General features: G+C 40.7%; 1 protein-coding gene across 2 annotated transcripts; it reads left to right on the plus strand.

The window, feature by feature from the left end:
- The first annotated feature begins 2272 nt into the window (after positions 1–2272).
- Positions 2273–25169, plus strand: METAP1 (methionyl aminopeptidase 1). Of its 2 annotated transcripts, XM_080343989.1 has the most exons (12): positions 2273–2406; positions 11623–11674; positions 13647–13759; positions 14950–15010; positions 16008–16099; positions 16674–16757; positions 18257–18395; positions 19902–20033; positions 21407–21550; positions 22893–22958; positions 23125–23302; positions 23423–25169. In XM_080343989.1, the coding sequence occupies exons 1-11, from the start codon at positions 2293–2295 to the stop codon at positions 23283–23285; spliced, it is 1158 nt and encodes a 385-aa protein (XP_080200115.1). In that variant the 5' UTR covers positions 2273–2292; the 3' UTR covers positions 23286–23302; positions 23423–25169. The 2 variants fall into 2 exon arrangements, with proteins under 2 accessions (XP_080200115.1, XP_080200114.1); XM_080343988.1 differs by having other exon boundaries at positions 23125–25169.
- Positions 25170–26431: the final 1262 nt, after the last annotated feature.

The raw sequence follows: 26431 nt of genomic DNA on the forward strand, positions 1-26431 counted from the left end.
CTTGTAATCTTTGTATTTTACAAGCATCCTAGAAATGTATCCTACTTCACTCTCACATTATTCTCTTTCTACGAACAACAGGCAGACACAAGTATTATCAATACTATAGAAATGAAGGCGAGAACTGTCAGAAACAGTAATAGCATGGCATCAAACTCCTTTGGTTGTTTGACCACGCTAGTCAAGGTGTTTATCACACAACAAACCAGGATGAGACACTTTGTTACCTGTCACCTTGGTCTCCTAATCAGTTAGGCTACTTAGCCACTTTTTACCAATTACATTGTCATGAGATGGGAAGTATTTTTATACGAATACACTTATTCTGACAAAAGAATCATCTGTATGCTTTTCTGTTCTGGAGCTAGTAAGTGGAAATGTTCACTTAACCTCTAAGCCTACGGGATATATTATTTATTTATTTTTAATTAAAGGTGAGGCCAGAAGACCATAGAGAATAGAACACTGGAGAAAATGCTGAAGGTTATAGTTTGGATTTTGAATCACACCTTCTGAGGAGTTATCTGGGTGTCAGGAAATGAGGGTAATATTTTGTGTACTCAGGTCAGAAGAAGGACTGGTGTCGTTTCATCGAAGTCAATGACACTGAAGCAGGAAGACAATTTGATCCTGCAAAGTTGTGACTGAAATCACAGGCTGTGCCTGCCAACTACAGGAAAGACAACAGAGATTTAAACAAGGAGTCAGATCCCAGCACTAAGGTTGAATCTAGCAAATATGTGCTCTGAAGTCTTTTGCAGCTATTCTCCGACTCAATAGGCATCTCTCCACATTCTTTTGAAAAGCGGCTTCCTCTTCATATGAACCAGTAAAAAGCGTCTTGCATTGTTATGGAGTTAAAGATGTTTTAGGACATATTGACAATAGTTTTGACATCAATACTCAGAGAACATAAGCACTATTAGCTTTATAAGCACAGGTAGTACCTTTTTCGCCATCAACCCACGTAAATGGAAGAAATACAATGTATGTATGAGTCACACTTATTTTTATGACAGACCATTGGTATCTGATCTTCCTCTTTCCAGGAAGAAAAGCAGCATCCCTCCTGTGACAATGCCACAGCCTATTTTTCTCATTTTAGTTACTGCCTGACTGAATATTGAATTGGTGACAGTTTAGTTTTTTTCCCCTTTTCAAAGGAGAGCTAAAAACAGAGTGAAAGGATTATTATAAACTACACAGATAGCCCCACTGACCAACAGCGTACTCTGTAGTAAGGAGGATAAGATTGAAAAATTTAGAATATAGACTCACCGATGAAAAAGATGAGAAGTTGAAAACAACTGAAGCAAAGAAATAACCTTAACAGCAGAATCAATGATACTGCTTTTATTTTTATACATTCTTTTATTTTATCAGCGCTGGGGAACACTGGAGATCATCCTCCATAAGTGCACTGGATGCCCTTGTGTTGCTTATATTCACATAATTATTACATATGCATTACAATTTTTGAAAATTTTGACATCCATCTATACTAAGAAATAATTGATGATGTTATAATTGTTTACTTTCTTACTTACAAACATCCATTAATGATTAGTTAAATAGAAACTAAGCACTCTGCTTTAAACAATGTATGACTTAATCTTCTGTCCCCTTCTTGTCATGCAGGAGGATCTAAAACTTGAAAAAATATCCCCTCGTTTTGCAGGTGGTCAGAAAGTGTTTATCATGTCAATTAGTTAATGATGGGTGTGTCTTTTGTAACTTAATCACAGTGCACATTAATTTAAAAGCGTCTCTTCACAACGACCTTCCTTTTTCATGGGGTGTGTGTGGGGAACTCTGGCGCACACTTCAAGCGAAACCATACAAAACACGTGTAAATTAGGATTTTGCTGAGTAACGGGAACAGGGAAGAAAAAAAAAAATAGTATTTTAACCATAAATTAATTGATCGGCGGCTTGAAGATGGGGAATGAGGAGTTTGGCTTCTTCTCTTACCGGGTTATCCCGCCGCCGGGCCGCCCTCTGTGAGAATCTCCGCCCTGCAGACCAACGGCTCCTGAGGGGAACCAACGGCTCCTGAGGGGAACCGGCGGCTCCTGAGGGGAACCGGCGGCTCCCGCCATCGCGCCCCGGCGGCTGCGTGGAGAGAGGGCGGGCAGAGCGGAGCAAGGGAGGGGAGGAGCGGCTCGGAGCGGCTCTCAGAGCCTCCTCCCCCCGTCTCCTCTCGTCTCCCCGCCCGCTCCAGCCGGCGGCACCTCCGGGCGGCGGCTCCTCCCCTCCGTCCCTGCCTCGCCGCGCCTGTGGCCGCCCGGCAGCATGGCGGCGGTGGAGCCGCGCGTCTGCGAGACGGCCGGTTGCAGCAGCGAGGCCAAGCTGCAGTGCCCGACCTGCCTCAAGCTGGGCATCCAGGGCTCCTACTTCTGCTCTCAGGTGAGCCCCCTGCCCCGTTGGGTTCCGTCCCCACGCTGCCGGATGGGTTTTTCCTCCCGGGAGCGCTCGCTTTTCTGAGGGGAAATACAGAGAGGGGGCGACCATGGGGAGGTTTCCAGTCAGCGAATGGGACCGGTGTGCGGGGCCGGGCTGCGGAACCGGCTCCTCGCCTGCCCCCGGCCGCTCGGGCCCGGCCCTTCGTGCCCTGTTGGCCTCCGGGTTCCGTCGTTTTTCCCTCCGTGCGGCTGAGGGGAGCGGGACGGGAGCCCCTCGGCGGCTCTGGGCCGCGCAGCCCCGCGTTACCCCCGTTCGGGGGTAACGCGGGGCTGCGCGGCCCAGAGCCGCCGAGGGGCTCCCGTGAGAGGCTGCACGTTTTATTCCACCCGGAGGTTTGCGTGGTGCTGTCCTCCCCCTCTTAAAAATAAGGGCTTAGGGGGACAGAATGAGGCGTGCTCATCAAATTCCAGCCCGTGCGTTTCTGTGCCCCGAGTTGCTTGGCGTGGATAAACACCGGGAAACTTGTTGCTCAGAAAACAGGTTGTTTTTATTTCCTTCGACCAAATAAAAGCTTTTGGGGAAAATTATTTGGGATCTGGTGCTCCACTCTTTTTTTTCCTTTTTTTTTTTTTAATAGCTTTACTTTGTATTATTTACAGGGAGATTCAGGTTAGGCCAGTTGTCACAGAACCATCAACTCCTGTTAAACATACTCTAGGCCTCAGCTTAATACCACCGTGGTAATGTAGTTTGGTCCTTAATTTAAATAGGAAAAACTGGCTGTTGAGTGGGTTCTTTTTAAAAAATAACTTTAAAATACATAGCCTAATACTTTGAGCTTTTTGTATATGTAGTTTCTGCCAACATCAGTGAGGGAGTATGTGTTTAATTCAAAGATTAATGGTGAACTCCTTTGGCAGAATCGTAATTCAAGCTAAAATCATTGAAGTTTTGTAGATAAACTTAACAAATCCATTCAATCACATCAGCTAGATTAACTTACTGATTGGACAATTTTTCCTGAGGCAGGATGTAAAGTGATGGTTACAGTTTGCATAGGACTAGGGGAAAACTTATGTGCAGGTCACGCACCCACTGGCTGGTTTCTGGTACCTTCCCTGGAGTCTTTGGTGCCAGATGCTGAGAGTCAGTGCTAAGTGAGATGCTCATAGTTGGTTTGTAGGATTCACTCTGCGTTTTACTACCTGTTTTAACATGTCTGGTGCAAAGCTCATCATAAATGCTTCTTCAGTGTATACAAGTGTTAGTTGGTGATGAAAAAATTTGTTAACAGACCAAACAAGCGTATATGAGAAGTTCTGGTGACATATTCACTCCCTTCTGTCCCATCCCCAACTCACCTAATTTTATATAGGATGCAAAGATTCCTGTTATCTGTATATTAGGTTTCTTCTGAAATTTCCACTACTGTTGTGACGTAAAAGAGGAGTTACCAGACATATTAGCTTATTAAACTAGGCTGCTGGATAACTGACTACGTGCTTGTAAGGCTGAACTGCCTAAAAAATAAAATACTGAATTGGGAATCCCAGTTGTCTTGGGTGTGTTGTTCTCCTTGCTGTGTCCTGCTCAGTAAAGTAGGGTTATCTCCCCTATGAAAGGTGCTTTGAAGGGTTTGGGGCGACATGTATTACAGTAGAAGGGAATTAATGGCAGCCTGTTCTCTGAACTTCCAGCAAGTTTCAGCTGACAATGCTGGACCGGTTAGCATTTATGAAACTTTGCTGGAGTTCTCTCATTGGGGGTTTTCTTTCCATTGTGGTATGAAATGCATCGATAACCATTAAATAAGATAATGAGTGGACTTAGGATGGCATTAATAGCTGGCGCAGTCCTATTCCCTCTCTCTGAGGATGGATGTGTCTACCTGTTCCATTAAACTGACCCTGGTTCTTTGAGCCACTTCTGGGGTTTTTAGTGTTTTTCTAATGGGGAAAAAGCAGTTGCATTAAATTTTCTGCTAGTTTAGCTCCCCAAAGCTGCGCACTGCAGGATCAGAGAACACCAGGGCTTCAGGATGATGCTGCTGAAAACACTTACCTGTTGTGGCCCCGCTTGACACAGCTGTAAAGTCAACCCATCCTCACGGAACGCAGCCGTTTACCTATAGGTGTGTGGGCGCTTACTCTGGGCTGAGGGCAGAACGGGAGCGACAAGCTACCCAGTGTCTCTTTGAGGGGTAAGAGCATCCGTACTGACATGCACGCTGGGCTAATTAATTTGCTTGGCAACCTGCGGTCACTTTTTCATACAGACTAAACTCCAGTCAGGGCTAGAACCAAATTTGTAGGAGTTTATTTTCTCCAATGCTAAGAATAAGCAATAGAAAAGTGTGAACTGCTGTAGAAAGGTAACCAGTATGGAGTGACGTGTTTGGATTATAAATAGTAACATATAATTAGTTAAGAAAAACTAATGCAGGCAGTATAGGATTGGGAATTTCAGTGTAATGAAGAGATTGATTCAATATTATTATTTGCCACTGCACGTAGAGAATTGAACTTTTTGAGTAGATTTGTATGAAGATAGTGATTTCCCTAGTGGATTTATTGTTTGTGTTTCTCCTTTCATTGAGAAAGGGCATAATTCTGGTCATGGTTTTCCCCCTTTTCTGCATGAAAAAGAGTACGTCCCAACAACATGCCCTGAAAATGCTTACTCTGAAGTAATTTGCCGTCCTTTGAAATTCCTTTGAGTCAACAGTGTTTCATTTCTGGGTGTTGTGCACCTTGGAAACTGGGGACAGTTGTTGAATAACAGTTGTGCTTGTGGGTCATGGGGGGAAAGGGGGCCAAGGCAGCCACTTCTGACCTAGCAGGGAGGTTTGGAATTGGTGATGGCTAGGTGTAACGAGAGGGAATATTCTGCTGAGGGATTCTGTCTGCTGTTAACCTTTAATAATACTGTCATTTAGGCTAGTAAATCAGGAACTCTCACTGCCAGCTTCCTTCTCTCACTGCTTTGTGTTCTCTTTTGTAGAGACTTCTACAGTGTCATATGTGTTTATCATATTAGACTGAATTACAGTCTCTTCTGAATGTGGAAATAACGTGGGATGCCCAGCATGACATCTCAAGCATGTTGTTCCTCTTACTAAGATGAATTTGCTATTGTAAAACTTGCATATATAGATACACATGTCACTTGTGTTTAAATTATATGTAGTATGCATAACTTGTGTTTAAATACACAAACCATTTACATTTCTTCTGTGCCTTCTACAAGCTGCTGAATGATAAAGAGAGGGAAGGTGGTAACTGCTCTTGAGATCTCCAGTAACCACTTTTATATGAGCTTTCTACTGTAAATTGATCTCTTATTAATAGTTTTGTGTCGCTTTCATGAAAACTTCTTTTTTCATACTATTCGTATCTGTGTAAGTGTCTCGGATGAAACAGAGTAGTCTGAGGTTTTTTGTGGTGTGGACTGGGTGCTGGTGTGAGGGGATTTCCCCAGCCGAATACACGAATATCTGTTTCTAGCCGCCTACTGGAAACATTTGCTTTTTATAAAATCGGTGGCCTGTGCTGCATTTTTTTGATCCAAGATGTAGGGGCTGTGAATTGCTGTCAGAACAGGAGTCCTGGCTTGGTCACGATAATTTGTGAATAACTATGGTCCTGAGGAGAAGAGAGGTGCTGTCCTGTCCCCCACTTCGCTGTTTCCTTTCACCTCCAGTGTGTGTGGCGTGGGGAGCAGTGGAGCTGGATGAAACTGTTTTTTGTCCTATCTCCTGTCAGACCATAGGACATAAGTGCCGTATTTCATTCTAGGTTTACTGTTCTTTGCTGTGCCTAAAATAGGCGAGAACTTGCTGCTTGGATCCAACTGTAACACATATGGATTTCTTTTGGTATAAGTGGCACTCTGCAGATACTTTCTTCTAGATGATCTTTTGACAGATTCCTTTCCCCAGGAAGCTGATGTTTTTCATTGCCTATAAATCACCGTAAGTACCTGTGTCTGTGGTGCCTGGTTATTTTTGAGACACAACTGCTGAACCGTCACAACTTTCTGAAAGTAAAACTTCAGACTCCTATGGGCAGGTAAACTGAAAGGCTGGTCCAATTTGAATTTCTCTGGTTTGCTGTTCCTTTGCTCCTCTCAAACATCACTTGTACACCCCTGTAAATCTGCAGAGGTGCAAAATGCAGCCCCTTATTCAAAGGATGGGCTCTGCCATGTGGGACCCAAGAGTCTCTGGGTGAGATCAGGCTTTAGCTGAAGCAGAAAACCCCCTCACTGATACCAAGGTGCTGCACACAGGGCTTCCCTTGGATCTGAAATCTGAAAATGCATATTTGGCTCCTCTGAAAAAACTGACTGTTCGTGTGTGCTGCTTAGGCCAGTTTGGGAATTCTGTACTATTCTTTTCAGGCTGTCTCGGTAGGCTTGTACCGCACCGACAAGCATAGAGTGCAGCATGCTAAAAAGAGGCACTTGTTTTAACATCAAATGTATTAACAATTGCCCTCTCTGGCGTACTTGTACTTATGGATACAATGTACAGTTAATCTGTCCTGTAGTAAATATATTTATCGCTGGCATCCCAATATTTTTCTTAAGCTAAATCCCAGAATGTCAGGGATTGGAAGGGACCTCGAAAGCTCATCCAGTCCAATCAATCCCCCCACCGGAGCAGGAACACCCAGATGAGGTTACACAGAAAGGTGTCTAGGCGGGTTTTGAATGTCTCCAGAGTAGTCTTCTGTTTTGCATACCTTCAAGGTGGTTTCATTAAAAATGAGTTCTCATTAGGCAAAACCCAAGACAATTTTACATTCCAAAGGAAATTTTCGAATTATATTAAAAAGAATTGCTCAGAATATTTTTAAATACAGTGTACTGCTTGGCACTGTTTCCTAGATGCCTGCCTGTTACAGTTTGAGGTATAATGACATGCAGAGAGACAGCCAGTCTGTCCCCACAGTCTCCATTCCAGCTGTCTTCTTTTTTCTTTTTCTTTTTTTCTGTAGAAGTATTTTTGGAAGTTCTTCACAGTGGCTCTAAATGAGGAGCAGAGTGGCTGGAGAGGGGTAATTTTGTGGTAGCGGGACATGAGTTGGAACTCTCAGTATCTTGCACAGCGGGGCAGTTTTTACACACCTGCCGATAGGCGTATTTACAGTGTAAGATGCGAGGTTGTGTAAAGCAGGAGTACTTGGAGGTGGAGGGAAGCCTGAAGAAGATGGTGTCAGCCCGAAGGCTGGAAATTGCTCGCAGAGTTGGCAGGACTAACTAAATGAGCTGCTGCCTTGCCAAGGCGGTTCAGGAACAAAGTCGATTGATGTGCCTGGAATTCTGGGTTGTGGTGTCTGCCTAACGTCCTGACCTTGGGTAGCTTCTTCAAAGCTGGTTTGGTTGTGTCTATGCTATACAGAGGTTTGCAGTGTAGTTATATCCTAATTGTGATTGATTTAGCACCCTTTTCCCCTCTGGAATTTGAAGTTGGCTGTGCTTTCCTGCTTCTTAACCAGTTTGCATGGATACATGAAGCAAAAGAATAAGAAGCTTCCTGTTATTACTGTAAAGGTGACAATAATCAGAGGGGAAAAAAATGTCTTACTAGGTAGCTTAATAACTGCTTTAAAGGGTTTCATCTTATCTTGTTCTTTCAGTGGGTGATTAAAAAAAAATCCTAAGGTATTTGGTAGTGTTCATTGCGTACATAGTGAAAATGCACTCCGCTGTAAACCAAATTCTGCTATGCTGCATGATTCTCTAATTATTTCAACCAGTAAGTAGATATTGGGCTGAATCCATAAGGTGAAAATAATTTACAGAAATAATATGGCTTCCACGAGATGATCCAAGAGGAATCTTCCTAGGTGGTAATGCTTACTGTGCCTTTGGTTACCTTTTGGTAAATGCACAGGTTCTGGTGATCGCTGGGCTCGAAGTGCAGGATCAGTGGGACTGGCTTAAGAACGGCTTGAAGCCAGAAGTGTTGGTTAAGATTTAAATATATTGATGGCCTCTAAAAACAACTGTTGTATTTTTCTTGCTGATAGAATAGTCGTACCCAAGATTATTCTAAACAAATTGGAGATGACCCCACTGCCTTCTACTTTTTTATGTGGTCATACATTTGACCTCTCTTCTTGTACCTTCTTCTTGACCTCTCTTCAGTGTTTCCAATTCTATCCTACATTATTGCTACGTTAAAAACACGTACAATAAAAAGAAATACGCTTTAGGTGAGAAAGGTGGGGATATTAATACCAGACATACTAGTGGATAATGTAATGTTTGAAGTGAAATCCAGGAAGTCTTCCAAGAAATGTGAAACCAAGTTAATATTATTCCTGTGTGCTAATTAATGTTTTCAAATAATGTTTTTGGGGTTTTTTTTAACCATATCAGAAAAAAAAAATTGTTTACCTGGGTATTTTTTAACCAGATTTTGTTTATTTTATAATTGAAAATTTTCTATCCTGATCTGTATATGGCATGGGAACATGGAAGAATCATTAGAGGCAGGAATGATAGGAAGATTGAAGTGAATGTCTCAGCAGAAGGCTGAGAGAAGGTTCAACAGAGAAGGCTCAGCAAAAAGCAGAAAATTCTCCAGAAAGTGGTCCAGATGGAGGGAGAGAGTGGCTTTATTTCATGGCTTGTCAGGAAGCCTGCTGGATGGAAGGTGAGGGCGTTTGCAATACGCAGTGGCACATCGGTCACGCTTTGTCGCCAGGGCTGTGAATCTCCACCCTGCGAGATGACAGCTGCCGTATTTCCGTCTGGAATTGCCCAGGCAGAGCTCTGAAGGCATGTGCAACATAGTGCTTGTGCAGTGGGTTGTTGAATATAAATAGTTTGTGCGTGCCCGGTGAGTCCGGTGCTTACAGGGAGCATATGACTGATCCTACACGGAATATGTGGCTTGTAGGTGGATGTGCAGCATCTTCCAGAAGCGTCAGTCCAAGACAGAGATACTCATTGCTTGCACACTGCACACATGAGAGCCTGTGCCTACAAAAATGCTTCAGCCTTGCTGTGTGTGCTTGTTGGCAGGTGATTGATGTGCATACAGTGAACATTACATGTCTGGGATGTCCTGGTGTACAGCAGCTTGTTTGGAGCTGTGCTACAGTAGTTCTGATGGAGCTGCTGTTCCTCTGCAAGTAGAGGGCAAGTGAAATCTGGGACACGTGTTTGGGAAAAGTCAGGCATGTGGCAGCCTTCTGCAGGATCCTCTTGGGTTGATTACAGCTGCAGGAAATAAAAAGCCAATATAGAGACTGTTGGGTTATGGTACTGCCAGCAGCACGGTGTTCGCCTGGTGTTTTCTGATTATGGGACAGCAAGGCTGTTGGTGTCAGAGAAAGGATTTGCATTGGAAAACACACCTCAGAATTTAATGAGGAAGGAGAGAATGAGCTAGAACCAGTCATTACAACAACTGATGCATGTCTTCGTACCCCAAACGCTCCTTTGTATCCCAAGAAGTGGATTCTACGTTTGCAGACTTGGTTGCTGCTCTCAGTCCTTAGTTATGTAATCCTACTCTGAAACAGGGGCCTGGTGTTTAAAAGAGGATTAAAACCAAACTGGTGCTTTGGGTGTCCTTGAAATAGAGGTTTTAGCTTTTTAGTTTTTTCTTAAAATAGACCTCCGTTAAAACCTGCTCCTTTGCTCTCCAGTGGAAGACAGATAATGGTGCGGCATAAAGGTCTGTCTGTGCGGTGGGTTATACAAGTGTGGCAGTAAAGCCTTCTGCTGCTTGTTCAAAAAGAAGTTCTCTCTGGTAAACTAATGTGTTGGTTTCGAAGCCTCTTGTTGCTCAGACCACGACATGGCCTGATGACGTGTCGAGTGCCGGTCCAGAGAACGTGTTGGCTTCAGGGGGATGTCACAGGAGAAGACAACAAACCTCTGCTTGTGGTAACGAGGGGAACGGCACACCCCACCATCTCTTTGAACACAGGCACACTTGTGGACCACGTCACCATGGTCTTGTGTATACAATTTGATAACTACTGGTTGCAAGACTAACGACAGAATGGGGAGAAGGTGTCTGTAGAGGATTAGGCACTGAGGACTGCTCAACAGCAACCGTGAAGCAGGGGTAGAATGTTGTACATTGGACTTAGTTTACAGATCTGTTTGTTGTCTTGGGCTGGTTGAGTGTTGTATATGTTGAGTTGAATCAGTTGTTGGCTCAGGATGGTAGTTTTGTGAGGATGATTCAGCATTAGTATTGTCTTGCCTTATAAAGGAAAACTGTTTGTTTCCTGCCTCTTTTTTTCAGAAATTCAGCTGTTATTGTAAATGATGGGAATTAGCTGTTTCCTAATGGTTGTTTTGAGTGCACAGAGCCATTGAATTAGACTTTCTGCTACAAAACCAAGTAATTTCCTAATTAGCACCTTAAAGGATCACCTTTAATGCTGCCTTCTGCAGCTTTCCTACATAAATCTCTCTTTTTTTCCATGTCTTTCCTTCATCTTACTCTTTCTTTATTCTCCTCCAGCTGCCAGCCATTTCCATCTGCCCCTTTGCTGATTAATTGTTCATTGCATGAACTGCTCTACTTGTTTTTGGGAAGAAGAGAAAAAGGCCAACTTCTTCAAACCCTTTTCTTGATTTCCATTTCAACTTTCTTTTTTTTTGAATTTTCCTATTTCCATTTAGTAGCCCTCACTTCTCCCCTTTTTAATCCCTTTGATTTGTTCCCCTGTGATCATGCTGATTGGTCCCTGTTGCTTTGCTGTGCTGGGGAAAGAGTCAGAAAGGACACAATTAGCAGGAGGTGGCTCCTTCTGGGACCAAGGGAGGACCATCCTGCCCCCTGCAATCCTCAAAGGTCTGATACGGAGATACACCAGAAGAACTCTTATCTCTGTGTTTCTATGAGCAGCACAGTGTTTCAGCCAACGTGGAGCAACTGTGGTATTTAGTTACTCATTGAAATGATAAGGGAACAATATTTGGCAGATAGGGTTAGATCAGTGGGTTTCACTGCGATGGGTGTGTCTGTGCTTTCTGGCTCATAATGTATTACCAGAATGTATTATTTTATATTGTTAAGACAAGCAGTTATAATAGCACTTACTGCACATTGCTACAAGGGTTAATAAAATCTATCTTTTAGTTTTCTTTTAAAATACAGTTGCTTCTCTGTTTTGTGGGGATGGCATATCTGTCCAGGATAATGCTACTTAAAAATACATCATTTTTTGTTGTTGTTTGCCGTTCTAGGAATGCTTTAAGGGAAGCTGGGCCACTCACAAGTTATTACACAAGAAAGCAAGTAAGTACATTTTCTTAAATCAATTTTAATATTGTTTTGAACTTGTTTGTCCTGTGTAGCTGGCTCCAGGTGGCTCTGCTTGAGCAGGGGGTTGGACTATATGTCCTCCAGACATCCCTTCCAACCTCAACTGTTCTGTGATTTTGTGGCTAAGAATGGTATGGATTTTTCCAAGATATCTAGTACTGGATTCTGCGTACCTGAAGTTTTGTCCAGTTCCTGGTAGTCTACAGATCTATTGAAAATTTCAGAGACAGTGGTACAGAAATCTGTTTCTATTCCCGTTTCTGTTTGTATGAAGTATTCCTTGAGCCACATTGTATATGAGCTGAGAAAGAGGGGTGCTGAAATAGAGGGCAAGGAGGATAATAAATCATTATTGTAAGGCACTGCTGGGCTTGTTCCATCATAGCATTTTGATGTTTGATGTTGTAAAAGACGGTAAAGTGGAAAAGATTCACAAGAGCTTGTATTGTAGCTAGGATTTTACTGAGCTTAGTTGAAGGTAACAAGAGTATGTGTATGCCTTAGTTACAGCTGCTATCTCTGACGCAAATGCTGGTAGACTGGTAGAATCTCCTTTAATTTAGTAAGAGTAGTCCATGAGTTTAAAACCCAACCAAACAAAAAGAGAGAGACAGACCCCAGTTCTGCCCCTCGTGCCTCCTGCCCAACCTCATCTATCTCAGCTTAAAAGGGAGGTGGGATTAAAAAGTAAGTGGCATGGCAGAAAGTCAAATCCTCAAGTTATTTACTTCCTCCTTTCCTAAACCCCAATAAAACTCATTTTTCCGTGAGAGAAATGTTGTGTGGTTAATAGGTTGGAATAGCACAATTACAAATGTTTTCCTTCTTTCTGCCTTCCCAGTGTCAGGGGTCTGATAGGTTACACTTGCATTCTGTATCCTATTACTTTATCCCTGCATGACGTGAAACTGTCTTTGTTAGTAGTTCGAGAAATCCTCTGGTTCAGTCTTCTAATGCTGTTGTTTATCTGACAGCAGTTTGGTTTACGATTCCACTAAATCCATGATTTTGTTGGCTTCTTGGACAACTGCTGAGTCAGCTTTGTTCTGGTAGCCCGCAAGACCTCGATGGAACAAACTGCTGAAGCATCTTGAGGGAATCCAAAATATGGCTTTGTTAAAACTTTGGATTTTTAAGTTATTATTTCTCAGTGGTTCATCTAAACCGAATGGCGTGTGAGCAGATGGCTCAGATGTCAGCCACTGAGGTTTTGAGGAGCTCACATTAGGGCTTGCTGAGGCAGACCTTTTGCCATCTTTTCATTCTTGCAAGATATAAACAAGAGAAAACAGGTGATGAGTTAACAATTAATGCTACTGTGCTCTTTCTTAACCCTTGCCTCCTCTTTCCAAGTCAATGTTTTTCCTTTTGGTAACACTCGTGATCTACTTGCTTCAGTGTAAACACCCTCGGACTCTTTGTCAGGTCTGGGGTGGCAGCAGCGTCCATGTGTTGGAACTAACACTGGGAAACCCTCCTTCCCACCCTTCCTATCACTGAATGCGAAGAGAAACCACAGAAAAGGAGCATTTATCTGCAGTCCAAGAGTGTTAAGTGAAGGAATAATGAGTGTTCCTGTAGAAATACGCCTTTTCCCAAGAATGAAAACAAGCATAGAGTTATGTTTCAGAACCACGGTTTCAAATGAAGACCAACTTAAGTAATTACTACACTTACTTTGTGCATTCAGTACTGCTGGCCTGACATTCCCTGGTTTGCTCTTGAAGAAAGATAGAGTTGGCAGGATGTGAATTTTGAAGGTGAGAAACCCAAGTGCAATACAAAATGATAACTACTACTTACGCTTTCATATATCAGTATCTAAAATGCCAGAAAGAGTCAAATCTAGACTTGGGTACTTCTAGGTCTCTTTTTGGCCCACGCAGTTCTTAGTAGGACTGATTTGCTGCTGCAATTGTTTTTCTTTTTTCTTTTGTCTTTCCAGAAGATGAAAAAGCCAAGCGTGAGGTTTCCTCCTGGGCCCTGGAAGGTGACGTTAACACAAATCCCTGGGCTGGTTATCGATACACTGGTAAACTCAGGCCACACTATCCACTGGTAAGCAATAGGTGCCACTCTACTCCACTGCTACGTTCTGTAGTAACTAATAGACCAGCCCTGACCTGATAACCTCCCATATTTTAGCTGGCAGAGGAAAAGTTCTTAAACAATCAGAACCTGACGGCAAGGATGTGTATGACTGTGTCCTTGTTGTGGTTCTTTTTTTATTTAACTTGATCTTTTGGTGTATTTAAAATGAAGGAAGTACCTGTGAGGTAACATGCATCAGTAACAGGCGGTCTGGTTTAGAAAAAACGCAGGTGAATTAATTTAGAATTTAAATAAACAGGCTTATTTTATGTAAATGGCTTGAAAATAACCTGGTGAACAGCTCTGTTGAAGGAACAGAGGTTATAGTAATCGCCTAGTGAAGAATAACGGAGGTCAGTAACGTCTTCAGCTGTGAAAGGTGGGGTTAGAAGACAACGTCAGCATAGCTTGATTTTTAAACTGGTACCAGTTTGTACATGGAATAAGCCAGATTTTGACAGGAATAATGGCATTTCATCTGCACATGTCTTTCCTAATTGGCCTGTGCTAGAAATGCTGCCCCTGTGGCACCTTCTCCATCTGTGACAGGCTCGTCAGGGAGCATATTAATGGAGCCTGAGCCTGGGCGTGGGTGTCAGTGTCCCTGGAGAAAGGGTGTTTTGGCTCTGTCACTGGCCAAGTAATTTGGTAGCATTATCACCCAACATTTGCTTTTTTTTGTCTTCTGGCAGCTGTAGGATTGATGCAAATTAGACTATAATAAAAACTGCTGATGACCAGGGTGATGATTAGAAGTAAAAGTCTTGCTAACAGGCACTAATAACCAGAGAGAGAAAAGATGTATTTGGAACCACTGCATTTGCAGTCTGGAAAGTAGCAGAATAAACACTACAGTATAACAGGGATAATAAATTATAAACGCAATTTCATTTTCTTGATGCATAAAAGTTTGATTTTTACAAAGCTGTGAAGTTGGCTATTAGAGGTTGTATAATATGAAAACGAATAAAGGTTAACAGGAGAATCATTGAGAAATGAAAACTGGAATTGTTTTGTAGTGTTTACGTACTTCACAACTTTTTCTAAGTGGAATTACCCATATTTCACTGTATTTAAATTTGCTGCATGAGTCTCTGCTTTTGTGACTGCAATAAATATTCTGGCAACCTAACCAGCTTTTACCGTGATTTATTTAGACGCCAACAAGACCTGTGCCAAGTTATATTCAGAGACCAGATTATGCTGATCACCCACTAGGTAACTTAAATCACAATTATGGAGTGTTATGTTTGCTTTCTATCTTTCTTTTAATTGAAAAAGCCTCTAAAGCATGATGGACATACTGGAGAATGGAACTTCTTTTATCTGTTCTTCTCACTTTAACCTCTTCTTTCCCCCCATTTCTAGTCCTGTGGTTTATAACAAACAGCAACAAGTTGGCTGTGACAGGTGATTCCTGCTAAGTCAGTGACATCAGTGTATCTGTTGGACATGTATCATGAAGTAACAAAAACCCCCAAAAGAAAACCAATGTATTTTTTGGCACAGAGGGAATGCATTCAAAATTGCTTGCTTATTGGTTTGTTTTGGTGTTTCCCCCTTTTTCTATTGGTATTGGTGCTGTGCATTTCAATTTAAAAAAAGCTGCTCTCAAGTCTGTTAGGAGTTATTTTTAAATCTCCAGCCGTTCTTTGGTTATTCTTTACACAATGTAAATATTTAAACAACACAAAATACTGTCCTAGGGGGTTGTTCAACTATAAAACTGAGTTTGCACAGAACCTGCTATGAAGAATTTCCATGTTTTCCTCAGCTGATTCTTGCAATAGTATAGCTAGAGATATACACAAGCTTATATAATCCTTTATGGCTCTTGTAGAATGATATTTATTACTATTTATTATCTCCAAAGGAGCTAAAAACCAAAACAAGAACAGAAAAAAGAAAAAAATGCTTTACTTTGAATAAAATCATTTCCCAGTAAATCTGATTTTTAAGGTTGTGTTTTGACTAACTGGACGTGATGATTTTATGCAGTAAGCAAATGGGCATCCTGAGCATGTGTGGGCGTCACAATATGAATTCCAATTAATCTAGATAATGATGATAATTCCCTAAGTTGGTGGATTCATTACTTTTGTCGGTGCTGGGAAAGTACATTAATTCTATTGCCATTGATAAGCTAAGTAAGTTCCTTGATTGGACTTGTAGCAATCTCCTCTCTATATAACATGTTGTTTTCTCTCTTTTTCAGGAATGTCTGAATCCGAACAGGCTTTAAAAGGAACCTCTCAAATAAAAATACTGTCATCTGAGGATATAGAAGGGATGCGGGTAGTGTGTAGGGTAAGCGGCGTTTGGGTTTTGTTACAAAGTGCCTTTATTCTTTAAAAGTCTAAAGTGATTTTACCAGTTTGTGACAGCACATCTGGGAGCACAAACTTTAAAACCGCTTTTGAGCCCTGAAAAATAGTTTGGGAAATTGAGTATTTTCATGCTATTTCTCTCCTCATGGCTCCAAATTCACAGTGAACTACTTTGCAAGCGGAAAGGTGACTTTTACCTGTTTTCTGGCTTTATTGTTACTTGTGAGATAATTTGTGGCTGAAACGTTTTTACTGTTAAGAATATCTTTTGTAGTGCATAAGGGAGAACAGAACGTTGTCTTTTCCTGGGTTTAGTACTAAGGGGAAAACTAAAAAATAAAGCAAAAAAACCCACCCTCCTTAATAAATTTTGAAAAAGAGCCTTGTGCTCCAAATCTTAATTGGAGTATTTTGTCATGTCGCAGAGGTGGCTCAGTAATACAATCTGTAGACATCTTAGAGTCTTTCCAGAGTAGCGCTAGAAAACAGGTTGCCAGTCATCTGGGGAGCAGTCTTGGGCTTATTTTAAATCAGTGCTTTTGTTTCATTTGCAGCTTGCTAGAGAAGTGTTGGATGTTGCTGCCATGATGGTGAAGGCAGGTGTAACTACTGAAGAAATCGATCACGCTGTCCATTTAGTAAGGTTATTTTGTTGTTCTTCTGGTGTTTGTAAGAGCTTTCTTCTCTCTCTCTATTTTTGAACAGTTGTTGTGTGGTTCTCTTTGTTGTCGCGTGGATTCCTTATCTTTACTTTGAACTGTTTCCCAATTTGAAGCTAGTGAGTGGTACAGATGTTAGAAATAAATCACAGCTCAATTGTACATTCAGAATGAGTTAGGAACTCCACGGCCTCTCTTTGTATCAGCTCCTTCCATCATTTCCAGTTTCAGATCCCCCAAGTTTCTTCACTTGTTTTCTCAGTTAACATGATGAATAATCTTTCTTTTAAACCCTTTTTGCTCCAGAGATACCATTATATAGCGAACATCATATGTAGGCCATGGACATTTTGTGCTCTACGTTGTTGGTTAAGATGCACAGAGAAGAAAGTTTAATTATTTATGATTGGGAATCAGAACTGAGGAGCCTGAGAAAGGATTGAAACAAGTTTGCAGTCAGGCAAACTAGTGACACAACCCAGGGAAATGTCAGAAATACATGTTCAAGTATTTTCCTGGCTTAACTAGTCATAGATACTTCAACTGTGTAATTTTTGTCTTTGCTGTCTTCTCTATAAGGTATATAAACCAATAATTGAGGACTCATGTGCACTGTGGGGAGGGCAATGATTTTGTTACAACTAAGTTTGTCAGAGAACTTTCTGGTTGCTGTTCTGTTTATCTACATTTGCACCTGTTGAGCCAAGACTGTAAGGAAATTACTCTGTTTTAATTAGGCCAGAGGTGGTTGTTTAACTACATTAAACACTAAATTATTTGCTTATACATGATGTCCAATATGAACAGCTAGTTGTTAAAATGGTGTTATCCTTCCTTAGCAGTTTTTGCGAACTTTTGCATGGCGCATTGTTGATACTGACTAATATCCCTAATTGGTACTTTGCAGTTTTCAAAAAACACCCTTTTATAAATTAAAAGAAATTAACATTATTTTTTCAGAATTGCTCAGTATGTCACATAGTGTGTATATGTATGTATATGTAAGTATATATAAAATGCATGTGTTGGTTTTGCAAAAATCACAAAAAGATTGTTAGAGTGTGAAAGAAGCAGCTTAAGGTTTTAAAACTCCAGGTGAAAGAGTGATGCTAAATGGTATTTTGTCCAACTTGTGTCTTTTGCAAAAACACGTAGTCTTAGACCAGGTGCTTAAAAATAGTAATTGAAAATGGCTGTTTTCTCACTGAATAAATAGTCATACATAGGTTAAGACCTGAATATTTTGTCATTGGTACCTAAACATGAATAGAATCAGAACTGAAGTAGCTTTACTTTCTTCCTGGTAAGAAACGCAAAGCATAACAAGATGCTCTATTGCCAAAAAGTGCTTGAAGAATCTTCTTATCAAGAGTCACGGTTTTTCCACGTGTCATTTTTACGGTAAAACTGTTGCGTGTGTGTTTTTTCTTGGTACAAAACTTACTAATGTCAAGTGTAAATTGTATTTTCTCAATTAGGCTTGTATCGCAAGGAACTGCTATCCTTCCCCTCTGAATTACTATAACTTCCCAAAGTCATGCTGTACATCAGTGAATGAAGTCATCTGTCATGGGATTCCCGACAGGAGGCCGTTGCAGGAGGGAGATATTGTTAATGGTAAGTGCTGTCAAAATGAACCTGCAACATTCCTACCTTCTATCCACTTAAACCACGCAGGAAGGTGAGATTTCGCTACCAGGTGACAATATTGGAGCAGCATATTAAAATAGGCTTTTGTCCTCGTTTACCAATTAACCTCTGCTCTTTACATAATGAAATTAATGAATTTATTTAATAAAGCAATTGAAAAAGTTTGGTCCACTCTAAAAGCTTGAGAATTCTTCTGCCATGGTCTGTACGTTAATATAGTCCCTGAGTATCCCATTTGTGCGCTGGGTTCCATTTGTTCCAGACTGTATAAATAGTGAATAAAATGTATATTATTCAAATGGATTAGTTCTGTGCGAATTCTTATTTAGATGGCTCTAGACCTTTGAGATTTTGCTATGGACATGACAATTATGAATGTAAAGGATCCTGATGGTGAGGCATTGTACAGGTGCATGTTAAAAAACATACCCATTCATTTTGGCATCTCCCAGCCTAACGGTACCGGCTGCCTTTTGTTCTAGGTACTCAAAGGTACTTACACCTTCTTGGGTGGTGAGGGATGCTTTTATAAATTACTCGACCATTTTTTATTTTCTCGTTCCTTTCTGCTTGGTTCAGCAGTAAAAATTAATGATGTTTGTTTCGTACAAACACTTACACCTTTGTTTATTGCATTGGTTTGCTTTTATGTGTAAACACCCAGCATATCCTAAGGTTTGGCCTGCCTCTGGAAGCGAGTTGGAATCCTTTTGGATGGTCAGATATTTGATATATACTAACAGGCAATAATAGCTACTAAGTCAGTGCTGTGGGTACCAGCCTTTTCAGAACAAGTCTCATGATTGCTGCCACTTTCTAGGTCAGGCTTGGTTTGAGCTGTAGTCTACATGTAACCATTTGGCCCAGCCTGCTTTATCTTTATTTAATTTCAAAGATGATGCCTTTGCACAGCTCTCTGTTGCTGTCTCTATGTTGTCTCTATGGATTTTGGCATTGCAGTTTTCGCAAAGGTCTGGCTTACTATTCTAAACATGCATAGAAATTACTGAAGTTGAAATATGAGTTAAAACATTACACACCTTTAAAAATGTAATTCCCCCTTATTAGTGCTGGAATTAATTCTAAGCAGATGCCTTAACCCAGTAAATCACCATGGAGCAAAGAGCTTCTCTTTCCTGGTTTTATATTTACTTAGAAAACCAATCATAAGCTTGTGTTGCCTGTGTTGCTTTGGTGTGATGTTTTTCTCTTCCATTTTTTTTTAAATGAAATCAAACTGTTGACCAGCGAAACACCATCTTATTAATTAGTCCTATAGAATATATAGGATGGACATGAGAGAATGGATTCTGCTGGAAAAGTTTACATCTGGAATTCTTCCTGAGTAACCTTAAACTTCACAATGACCATACGACATTTTTACGTATCCCGAAATCTTACCTTTCACAAATCAAGAGACAAGAAGTGAGAAATACAACGCTAATATTACGATGTGTCTGCTATTGGTTGCAGTGGACATTACCGTCTATCGGAATGGCTACCATGGGGATCTGAACGAGACTTTCTTTGTCGGAGAAGTCGATGAGGGTGCGAGGAAGCTGGTCCAAACAACTTACGAGTGCCTGATGCAAGCCATCGATGCAGGTAAACCCTCTGGCCAAACACGTTCTGTGGGTGGTGGTTGCGACTTTGATTTTTTATTTGAAATGTGAGTTGACAAGGAAAACTTAATTGATGCTGAACTGATGCACATGTGATTATATTTACACAGAAACAGCCTTTTCAATTAGTTGCACAAATAAGACGTTCTTGATATGAGTAGTTTCGAGAGTGTGGTTTGGAAAACCAAAGTATGGCTTCCTACTTTTGTAATTCGTATGATGTTGTTGCACAATGAACTGATAAAGTAAAAGAAGATCCGTATCCTTCAATACCAACAGAACTTCAATTTTGTTACTTAGATATAACTCAGGACGGCTTCATTGGGACATACAACAAGAGGTACCTAGAGAATGTCATGGTCAGCTTCATTCACAAAGGAATATATGGAGTTCTCTTAGACAAACACCGAAAACAAAAATCTGCCAACTCCCTGGAAATACTTGTATTGTGTGTATCTTAAATACCCTGCAGCTTCTTAGCATCCCCAATAAAATTTACTCGCTTCATGGCCTCTACAGGCTGAAGTTTAAGGTGCTGTATGTGAAGGCTGTAAACTTGCGTTTCATCAAAAGTAAATGGAAAAAATAAAATTCACTTACTTTAGTTAATAATTCAGAGCTAGCTAGCCAAGCTGAAAAGGCAAAAATCCATATGAACAATGTCTTGCATGTCCATTGTGCGATCAAGAAAATACTGCAGAGTTGAGCTGTGAAGGATATAGATGTCCTATTTATGTAGGATTATTGTTCTTAAATGACCACCTCGTTTTTCAGAGCTAAAGCAGAATATTGTTTATCTTTGCTGTACTTTATAGCAAATGTTATATGTATTTTATCTTTCATATCCTGGCCTTGATGTATAGTTTATGACAGAAATTCACTTTTGTGTTCATTATAGTGAGATTTCAATTCTCAGTGTAACTTTATCAACTTTTTAGGTGCACCTTCATTAGCTGGTTTTATGGTGTTATTACTCCCTTGTCCAAGTGCTCAAAGTGAATTTTTCACACCCTTTTAATCTCTTTTAAACTCTGTGGCTTCTAAGGCTTCCTAGAAGGGTTGTCAAAAAGTTAGTCCTGCATGTGAACATTTTTATTGAATATTCTTATTATTCTTATGAATTGAATATTCTTATTATTCTTATGAATTGAGTATTCTTATTATTCTTCTTATTATTAATTCTTAGTGTCATTGCCACTAAAAATCTTGTCTAGGAGTGAAGATACATCTTAGAACAGGTGGCCATACAAGCCACAAGTGCTACAGGAACACCAGCCTGAACGGTGGATGATTGATGGTTAGTTTTGTTGAAAGCAAGCTCTATAAATTTCCATCTGTATTTCTCTCATTTTGCAGTAAAACCTGGTGTTCGGTACCGAGAACTGGGAAACATCATTCAGAAACACGCTCAAGCGAATGGATTTTCAGTGGTTCGGAGCTACTGCGGGCATGGAATCCATAAGCTTTTCCATACGGCCCCTAATGTGCCACATTATGCCAGTGAGTATTCGTTCCCTGCGGGTTGTGCTGTAGGGAAGCAGTGATTTGCAATGAATACACCCAGTTTACTTCTTGCTTCTCTAATAAAGCAGCATGTTGCTTAACAGCCGTCAAGTTAGCATTTTTGCACTTGTGAAATGTTTTTCTTTCTTCTGAACTCCGGACCATAGCATGAAGCTAAATACGGTGAATATATTATATACTGAGTCAAACTGTGCCTACACCAATTGTTAGTGTTAGCTCTCATCTCTACTGGGTAAGCGCTCCATGTTTTTGCATGAAGTCACTTATACATCTTTGTCTGACACAAATAGGCAAATGTTTTTATCTTTAGAAGGTCCAAGCAAAAACCTACTGCTGTTTCCAGATGTAAATAAGAGGCATTTTTCAAGTGGTATGGATGGGTGTCGTGCCTGAATCTGGATCCTGTTGTTTCACCATCATTCGAGTGTTGGGATCTGGTGTTCATGGAAACTTCTTTTAGTGTGTAGCAGAGGAACGAGCTTCCCCCACCAGGTTCCCAGCCTTAGTTTTTGGAAATGGCAACATCCCCGTGACAATTCTTGCTAAGAAAGAGCATCCACAGAGGCAAAGGAGAGAAGCTGAAGAGCCAGCAGACAACTAAGGGTGGAATAAATACGAAGCGGCGATAAACAGATTCCCAGCAAAAGCAAAGTAGAAAGACCTAAGGAACCTAAATTCCCTTTTAGGAAAAATAATGAAAGCTGCTGCTTATTTCTGCCTTACTATGAAAGGACTTATGAAAGCAAAAAGCTCATTTTATAAGCTTTAAATTATTTAACGAAATAATGAAAACTACAAGGAATAAAGGACAAAATTTGTTCAGATGCAGAAGACCAGAAACTTAAATACAAATGGTGAGAGTGAGAAATGCCAGTAGATGATGGAGACAGAGATAAGACCCTTTAAGTAAAAGAAGAATGTTCTGGTTGCTGTTTTGTCAGCTTGATGCCTGAGATTTTGAAAGCATTGAGGTGATTTAGACAATTCAATAGATTTGCAGAAATTCCTGTACTACGTTCCTTCAGTTTTCTTATAGAACTGGAGTTTAACTCCAGTTGTTGGAAAGATAGCAACTAATTTTAAGTTCCTTGAGTAAATATTGCAGGCTCAGAGGAGGGTAGAAGGAAAGAACTATAGGAAATCTTAATATAGAATTAAAACCAGACAGGTGAATGGGTAATTTCTGAAGGGCTTCTCTGACTTTACAGTATTGCTGCTGCATTCTTCCAGGGCAAGGATTCATTCATTTACTAAGATTAATTAATTTACTAAGATTTACCCACACTTTTTGCTAACTTGAGTGTTTATTTTATTGCAGAAAACAAGGCAGTTGGAGTCATGAAGCCAGGTCACGTATTTACAATTGAACCAATGATCTGTGAAGGTGAGCAATTTAGAGATAGAGTAACATGGTAACTCTTGTTTACTATTAAGTAGTGATGGAACAAGTTGCTGGTTCTATTCTGTATAGCTGATAGATGGGCTTTTTTTATCATTTGGGGAACTGATATACTTAAAACCAGTCTAAAAATCATCATTTATGTTTTCAGGTGGTTGGCAAGATGAGACATGGCCTGATGGTTGGACCGCGGTGACGAGAGATGGAAAGCGATCTGCACAGTTTGAACACACGCTTTTGGTCACCGACACGGGCTGCGAGATCCTGACCCGGCGGCTGGACAGTATTCGTCCCCATTTCATGTCCCAGTGATAGCCCAGACTGAGCAGGTGGATCTGAACGATACATATATATATATATATATAAAAAAAATTTTTTTTCATCTCTGTACTATGCATTTTTTTAAAGAGTACAGAATAGAGATATTTCATAATTTACTTTGTTCTCAGTGATTGTAGATAAGAGGAATATCTTGAAGAACCTGACCCAATGTCTGGAAAAGCAGAGAAGAATTTAAAGAATCTCCTGCTCTCCTACCTGCAACATTCATGCTGTATTTTTCTTTTTCCTTCAATTCTCTCTTTAGCACCTTTCTTCTGTTCAGACCCACAATTGATTCTGTTGCTGCCATGATATTAGCTAGAAAAGTGTGGGTAACCTTTCCCACTGGGACTTGATATTTTGGGATCCAGGTTTTTTCCCCCTGTCTCATGGTGTGCGAGCAGCACCTGAGATGTTAAGCATTTCTAGTTCCAAAGATTTGCTCCTGCTTCTTCAGATACTGTTCTAATGGGCTGGGCCTTGTTTTGTTTCTCAGTTGAGAAGGGGGTAGAAGGGAGAGACATGTGCATGTTACCAGGAACAGGCTTCCCTTACCTTTAATTCTGTCCCCACCTCTCTGCTGGTGGCCTCTGGAGATTGTGACTGTAGGGGACACAGTGTTAATGGCAGGACTTGTTTCTCTCGCTGGACATTTGATAGTATGGGCTTCCTACAGGGAAAATGAATAAATTCTGCCGTATACACAGGTCCCTGGAATAAGCTGCTTCTTGGAAAAGCAGCATTTGCAGGCAGCTTCTTGCTCCAAAATCTCAGTGGAGCTGATGTATGAGATTTGCCTAAGGAAAGGAATGAAACAAGAACCAGAAAGATCCCACGATTCGGTTCACGGGATCCCTGCGTGTTAACTGTGGGGTGTTTTTCAGAGGTACGTCCGCAGCGGCTGTGGGGACTGGATTTCCAAGATTTGCAGTGAAATGAGTATATTTCTCCCAAGTCTGAGTGTGACAAAATGGAACACCTTCAATGCTGTATTCATTTTCTTTTAGAAATGTTTAAACAGGTCATTTTTCCCCCTCAGTTAAGTGAGTTTCATGCTTTTGGAAAGTCTTAGGGGGGCAGTTGTGTAAACTGATCTTTCTCCCTCAGACTGGGTGTAGAGTGGGAAACATTGGCAAATATACCCCCTCATTTTCTGTTGGTGGGTCACGATAAGCTGGGAATTGTCATGTAAAGAAGTGTGGACTGAATAAGCCTCTCTTCTCTCTCCCTTTTCTTTTCCCATGCGCACTTCCTTTCCAAAATCTTTGGTCTCTCTGCTGAGGAAATGTATTTTTTTTCTCCTGAATAGTAATGCAAAATTTTTCAGACACCATTGCAGACTTATCTTACGCCACTGTAATGCAAGAAATAGTTAAACCATCACAGACATTAAATCATACAATCATGGGCATCAAATACACCTTTTCCGAGGTGTCTGTAGTGAACTTGTTACCACTTTAGACCCGAGCATAGGTGAGGTGCTGCACACCTTTGGCTCCCCTTGGCACTGCAGAATTTAGGTGGGGGAAAGGGGTTAGTGCTTCATGGAATGGGACTTAAACATACCACCAAATACCAAATTTGTCGGGAACGTCTTCTCTGCCCTGAGTGCCTCAGACCTCTGTTGCTGTATCATTGCGATGTTTTCATGACCTTTATTATTATTTTTAATTATGCAGTAAAGTGACCTGAAATTATGCATCGAGAGGGTGCGTGCGTATGCGTGTGTGTGTGCGCGTATAGATTGTAACAAGACAGACTGTAGTACTTGAGTGGCGTTACCTGTGGTGAATGAGATGTTCTGTATTGAGATGACTGCCCTGGAGGTTTGCCCACCATATCATTCATTGAAAACGGTCTTGCCTTTTCTATATATATGTGTGTGTGTGTATGATGGGGGGTGTGGGGAGACACGACTTCATTTTTGGTCTATCAAATAAAAGTTGCGGCTGCTTTTAACAGAAATAACTTTTTTTTAAATGATTTTGTGATCCAAAATGAGACATAGCGTTCTCAATGATGGCCAGATTTGCTTGCACTAGCGCAAGTCCTACTGGTAGATAACAATCAGTTAAAAATCACCCTTAAACTTGCACACGTGCAACTTGAATACGTCTTGTTGTTGCACCAGTACAACCAAATTTAACGCTGTACATTATTAAAAAATCTATGATGCCATGTGTTTCTAACTATAAATTGAAATCACAGCGTGGAAACTGTTTATACTGAGTTCACTTTACTCCAGTATTTTTACACAAGTGGAAAATTTAGGCTGTTTTCTTCAACCTGTCTAGCTGGAACTTTGCTTGTGCTGACTGGATATTATACATGCTTTTTTTAATAGAATTTGCTATTCACTTAAACCCCAAACAAACCAACCTCCATTTGCTTTCTAATGAGATTTTCAGGAATTGTCTACACTTTTGCCAAAACACAGTCCTGCAATTAGTTCTAAAACAATCTCTTTTCCCTTTACTATCACGTAAGGGAGTGTGGAAACTTTCGGTGCTGTTTAAAGAGAGAAGATTTGAGAGCCAACGTTGAATAAAAGTAACATAATGAGGGGACAAACTGCATCTTTTACATTACAGCCAGCAGAGCACATACACATTTCATGTTGGGAGCTTTTTGTAAATAAAAAGTAATAATGTGATGCAGACAACATGACTGCACAGTTTCCACGTAATGGAGTTATGGTATGTTATGGTATAAATATTTTAAATATGTTAGAGCCAGTTGGGGGTAGTTTTGCTGAGATGTTGAGCTACTATTCTATTGATTCAATCTTGTAGTTAAACTCTTACTGGAACAACTTGACAGTTTTCTACTGAATTCTCTAATGTTCCACCAGTGTTTCTGGAGCTACAAGGTACTGAGAATCACTTCACTATGTTGGAGGCCTCACTTTCCTGGTACAAATTCACTTTTTGTTTCTTTTAAATGTTCAAAATGGAATTCTTATGATATTCACATGAGTTAATTTGGTTGTTTACTCTGTCTGAAGTGAAGTTAGAAATTCAGCTACCTCAACTATTTTCAGAATGCTCTTGGGATATCTTTCCAATGACAAATGGGAAAGATGTAATTGTCTCAACTCTATAACAATGTCTTGGGGTAAGGTGGTTGTTAGTGGTGAG

This window comes from Nesoenas mayeri, assembly GCF_963082525.1.
Source record: "Nesoenas mayeri genome assembly, chromosome: 4".
Classification (NCBI taxonomy): Eukaryota; Metazoa; Chordata; class Aves; order Columbiformes; family Columbidae; genus Nesoenas; species Nesoenas mayeri.

What these genes read in the sequence shown, in the direction of transcription:
- METAP1 (XM_080343988.1), top strand. Translation starts at nt 2,293, where the DNA reads ATGGCGGCGGTGGAGCCGCGCGTCTGCGAGACGGCCGGTTGCAGCAGC. An exon ending in TCAGGCCACACTATCCACTG is followed by an intron (nt 13,760 to 14,949) that starts GTAAGCAATAGG and finishes TGATTTATTTAG; the next exon opens with ACGCCAACAAGACCTGTGCC. An exon ending in TTATGCTGATCACCCACTAG is followed by an intron (nt 15,011 to 16,007) that starts GTAACTTAAATC and finishes TCTCTTTTTCAG; the next exon opens with GAATGTCTGAATCCGAACAG.